The sequence below is a fragment of the Stegastes partitus genome, unplaced genomic scaffold, assembly GCF_000690725.1.
Source record: "Stegastes partitus isolate 25-593 unplaced genomic scaffold, Stegastes_partitus-1.0.2 Scaffold537, whole genome shotgun sequence".
Classification (NCBI taxonomy): domain Eukaryota; kingdom Metazoa; phylum Chordata; class Actinopteri; family Pomacentridae; genus Stegastes; species Stegastes partitus.
This window is the reverse complement of record NW_007578268.1, coordinates 442,127-446,446: the sequence shown is the minus strand read 5'-3', so window position 1 is coordinate 446,446 and position 4,320 is coordinate 442,127. Positions and strand designations below refer to the sequence as shown.

The window sequence follows — 4,320 nt, the reverse complement described above, 5'->3', positions numbered from 1 at the left end:
TAATGTAATGTAATGTAATATAATATAATATAATATAATATAATATAATATAATATAATATAATCAATAAAGCAGAGATTCACTCTTCTGCTGTGAATCACTGAGTTTCGCTCCACTGATCAATAATCCTGATCAGAGTCATCTCAGCATGACAGCATGTGATTATAGCTGATTACTGGTTTCTGTGACTCCAATCAACATTGATCCCAATCAGGACCTGAAGCTGTGCTAACGAGTTAACTAACCAACGTCTGCTGGTTAAACTAGTCAGACCTTCAGCCAGAGGAAGAACAGACATAGAACACCTGTACTACCAGGTTTAACTCCAACTCTAATAAACCAGCAGGTTTAAGTTAAACCTGAGGTAACTAGCAGGTTTAAATTAACCTGACTTAAACCAGCTGGTTTAGATTTAACCCCAGTTACACCCACAGGCTTAATTTGAACCTCAGTTTAACTAGTTTGTTTAAGTTAAACCCCAGTTACACCAGAAGTCTGGCGGTTTCTCTGGTTGCAGGTCGGCAGGTAGCACCAGGACAGGTGTGTCCTCACCTCTCCGGTCGTCTTCTTCAGCCGACTGCTCTGCTGCAGCAGAGACGTCAGGGAGCCAGCGGAGGGACGCCTGGATACACGAAACAAACACACCGTGTATCAACAGCTGTCACAGGTGTCACAGTTCAGGTACATTCAGGTGAGTTACCTGACGGAGCAGCTCAGGAGGCCTTTGGCCAGACTGGTTTTCTCCAGCAGCTGAGAATCTGAAACCAGAAACGTTTGAATGTCATCGTTTTCATTTTGAACCCGACAGTAACGCGTGTTCCAGAACAAGACCCAGTTCTAACTGGTTTCACATGTTCTGATGAGGTAAACTTATTACAGCTTCTGGAACAAGAAGTTAAAGAAGGAAAACATTAACGTGTCACAAAAAGTATAGATTATTACAAGAAAGTCAGGCTTAAATCATTCTGAGGAAAAACCTCCAAACTCCATTTAACATCTGGCAAGATTCAGATTTATTTTTATTGTTTAAAGAAAAATAAATGTCGTGTCCAAAGACTTTCTTTTTGAATTCTCACTTTGCATTTAATTCTCTTTTGGGGAAAAGTCGTAATGAATCCAAAAACAGTAAGAAAAATGAAATAATTAAAAATAAATGTGCAATACTAAGAAATAAAAATTATGTTTTGAGGGACATAATGTTAATATTAGTCATGTAATAACGCTGGCTCCTCCCACCAAACTCCATTTAAAATCTGACACATTAAAGCGACACCCTGCTGTTTGTCTGAGCACAAAGTCTTGAACATGTGCAGGAAAATGAACTGTTCAGTCCATCTGTGGAGATGATAAACCTTCAGCCTGATCATCCGTCACACATGAGTCACTGCTGAGAGGAACTGAAGCAACATGTGGTCAAAGAATGAAGGAACTTGATGGTTTATGTTAGTCAGTATCTGAGCCAGACTCTAGTCAAAAAACTCTTAATTTACTGTTGCTGCGTTCAGTGCTAACAACTGAAACAGGTTCACCTCAGAACTGTTATTACAGACTAGTTATTGAAGTTAGACTTGTTAAATGGAGTTTGGTTCACCTGTTCAACCAAACTCTCTTCAGAAAACCTTTGCTTTTTCCCAAATGTCCCCAACGGAGATCAATAAAGGATGATCTTATCTTTTCTGATGTGTTAAATGGAGTTTGGCTCCACTCCAGTGTTTCCCAGATATGACAGCAGGTGGAAAAAGTCTCGGCCTTAATAGACTTTGGTTCAGACATATTCACCTTCAACAATCCTGTCTGCACTACTACTGATGCCAGTCTTTATCTGAGTGATTTCCTGATGATAAACTAGGACACACCAGACTCCATTCAAAAAACTTCTGATTTTAGCTGACATCTGAACGACGTAATTAGAAGCCTTTTGTTTAACACAATTAATCGGGTATATTCGAAAGCATTTCAGCTAAATACAATTCTGCTGTAATAGTTTCATTTTATTTTGGGCTTATTCTCATTTTAACTTTTTAGTCCGTGTTCTCACCGCATGAAAAGCGAATATTTCTCTGAACCAGCCTCCCTTTAAAAAGCTGTGATTTTAGAGCTGAAACGACTCATTTCTGTCTCTGGTATATAAACTTTTAAATTCACAGATTTAAAAATTGAGTTTGGTTGCAATACAAATCTTCTTTTCTGGGAGTCTGTCTGCCGTAAACTGCTTTTCCTGGTATGAAAACTGAAGGATTTCTCTGAACCAGACTCCATTCAGAAAAACCTTGTTTTTGGTGAAAGCTGTACTTTCATAGCTTCCTGGTGAAGCGACTCATTCACTGCAGCGCTGTTAAACTGGACGTTTTTTGAATGGACCCTGGTTGTCCTCCGACCGTGTGGAGCTTCGGATAAAGTGCTACTTGGTGTCCGTACAGCAGCGGATCAGGTCCTGGAACATGGCGTGCTGCCTCCGGTCTCGGTGCTTCAGTTGACGGACGATGTGTCCCTTCCAGGGCTCCGCGGACCAGCCGCCGCCTCCCAGAGCCTGGACCCGGCCGCTCCGCTCCGACCCTCCGCCCGGGTCCGTCGTGACAGTGTCGGCGCTCAGAGCGGCCATGACGTCGGCGGGCCGCGCTGCTTCATGCCGCTGGCCGCCGCCGGAGCGCCTCGCAGCTCCCCGGAGCCGCCATGTTGTTGTTTTTTCTTCGCTGTTTGTTGGTTTTAAACTTTTTGTTTGTCACCTACGTCACAGTGACGGGGGCGGGGCCAGGCTGGGAGCGCGTGCCGCAGCTGCCGGGGTTCTCAGCCAATGAGCGTCCGACTCCGCTGCACTTCCTGCCTTCACGTGACAAAACAACCAACAGGCCACGCCCCCAGAGCGTTACCTGCGACGTCATCTAAACGTTTCTCACGTGACTGACCGTCAGACCGACTTGTGGCTTTTCTTTACAGCCTTTGAAATACTTTAGCAGCAGCTTGAAGTACTTCAGCGTTACTTGGACATACTTTACGATACTTTTACTCCATGTTTCCGTTATTTCCGACTGCGTTACCTCTGAACACATCTGTCAGAACGCTCTGTTCCTGACCAGCGGGTTGTGCGAGTCCTGCTCTAACTGTGGCGTTGCTTCAGATCCATGAGAAGCGTCCATCACCAAACTTCACTTCCTGAAACAAAATCTGACACTGATGCTCACAGAACATTCATAAAACATTTATTACACAGAAACTATCTTTGTGCGTTGACTTTAATACTGATGTTCTCAGTCTTTGGGTTCGTCTCCTCCAGCTGTGAGGGGTCGTGACCCAGCTGTGACCCTGAAGTCCGTCATCATGAAGGACGTCTCAGGTCCTACAGTCACCTGGAGGATGGAGGAGGAGCTCCGACAGTCACAGGTGAGTCTTTTCTGTGACACACAGCTGAACATATGAAGCTCGTCAGCAGCAGAGCAGATGTGTGTTCTGGTCATGTCCCACTGCGTTAGCCTCTGCTGGACTCTGGAGGAGCATCAGTGAAATGATGTTAGAGCTGCGTCGTCCTCCAGCTGACCATCAGGGGGCGCCGCTCGCCTCCTCTGCCTGCTGCTGCGCCTCCTGCAGCTCGGAGCAAACAGCCTGGAAGGCGTCCTGCAGGATGGAGGCCGACGCCGAATGCTGCTGGACGTCCCGGAGCTGCAGGACAGACACACAAACGCCTCAGCACAACCGACAAACTGTGACTGAAGAAATGTTTTAGAGACGTGCTGGGGAACATGTTAGGCAATTATCTTGGTAAGTTGTAGCGTCTGCACATCAGAGAGACGTCTGGTAACAAGAACAAATCTAAACATTTAGAGGATGCAGTTGTGAGGAAAGTCGACATGAAGCGACAGGAGAGGATCCGTCGGCGTCCAACCTGCAGGTAAAGGTGGACGGCTCGACTGGCCGCCAACCGCAGCTCGTCTGCAGCCTGCCGACACCGCTGCACGCTGACCGAGTCCTCAGCCTCACCTGCTGCAACACAGCACACAGACACACCTGTAAGAACAAACAAGCAGCTGCTCGTCAGTGCTTTTATTCAGTCGTCAATCATCGCTCACGCCCTGACAACGACTGAGTGGTGGTAGCTGTGACCAGGACCAGTGATGGTGACAGAAATCTACCTCTAAGGAAGAACAGAGTCTGATCTTATCGCAGAAACATTCACTGCAGTAATAATCACGTATAGACCTGTTCATCTGCCTTTAAAACGCTGTGAAACAGAGTGAACACCAGCCTCCAGCAGCGTCTCCGAAGTGAAACCAAAGACGGAGCTGGTTGGTAAACTGGACAGTAAACTGGTGAGTAAGCTGGTTA

General features: G+C 46.0%; 2 protein-coding genes across 2 annotated transcripts in view; both read right to left on the bottom strand.

Moving 5' to 3' along the window:
* Positions 1–2,602, bottom strand: part of atg16l2 (ATG16 autophagy related 16-like 2 (S. cerevisiae)) — a 17,440-nt gene extending 14,838 nt beyond the window's left edge. The window contains exons 1-3 of the mRNA XM_008288030.1: positions 2,419–2,602; positions 701–758; positions 553–622 (exon numbers count right to left, since the gene is read on the bottom strand). Coding sequence (XP_008286252.1) covers positions 553–622; positions 701–758; positions 2,419–2,602 — 312 coding nt within the window. The remainder of the gene's footprint in view (positions 1–552; positions 623–700; positions 759–2,418) is intronic.
* Positions 2,603–3,183: 581 nt separating this feature from the next.
* The window catches only part of LOC103361829 (mitogen-activated protein kinase-binding protein 1-like), a 15,263-nt gene continuing 14,126 nt past the window's right edge, over positions 3,184–4,320 (bottom strand). Inside the window, exons 28-29 of the mRNA XM_008288024.1 lie at positions 3,881–4,002; positions 3,184–3,657 (exon numbers count right to left, since the gene is read on the bottom strand). Coding sequence (XP_008286246.1) covers positions 3,538–3,657; positions 3,881–4,002 — 242 coding nt within the window. The 3' untranslated portion in view covers positions 3,184–3,537. The remainder of the gene's footprint in view (positions 3,658–3,880; positions 4,003–4,320) is intronic.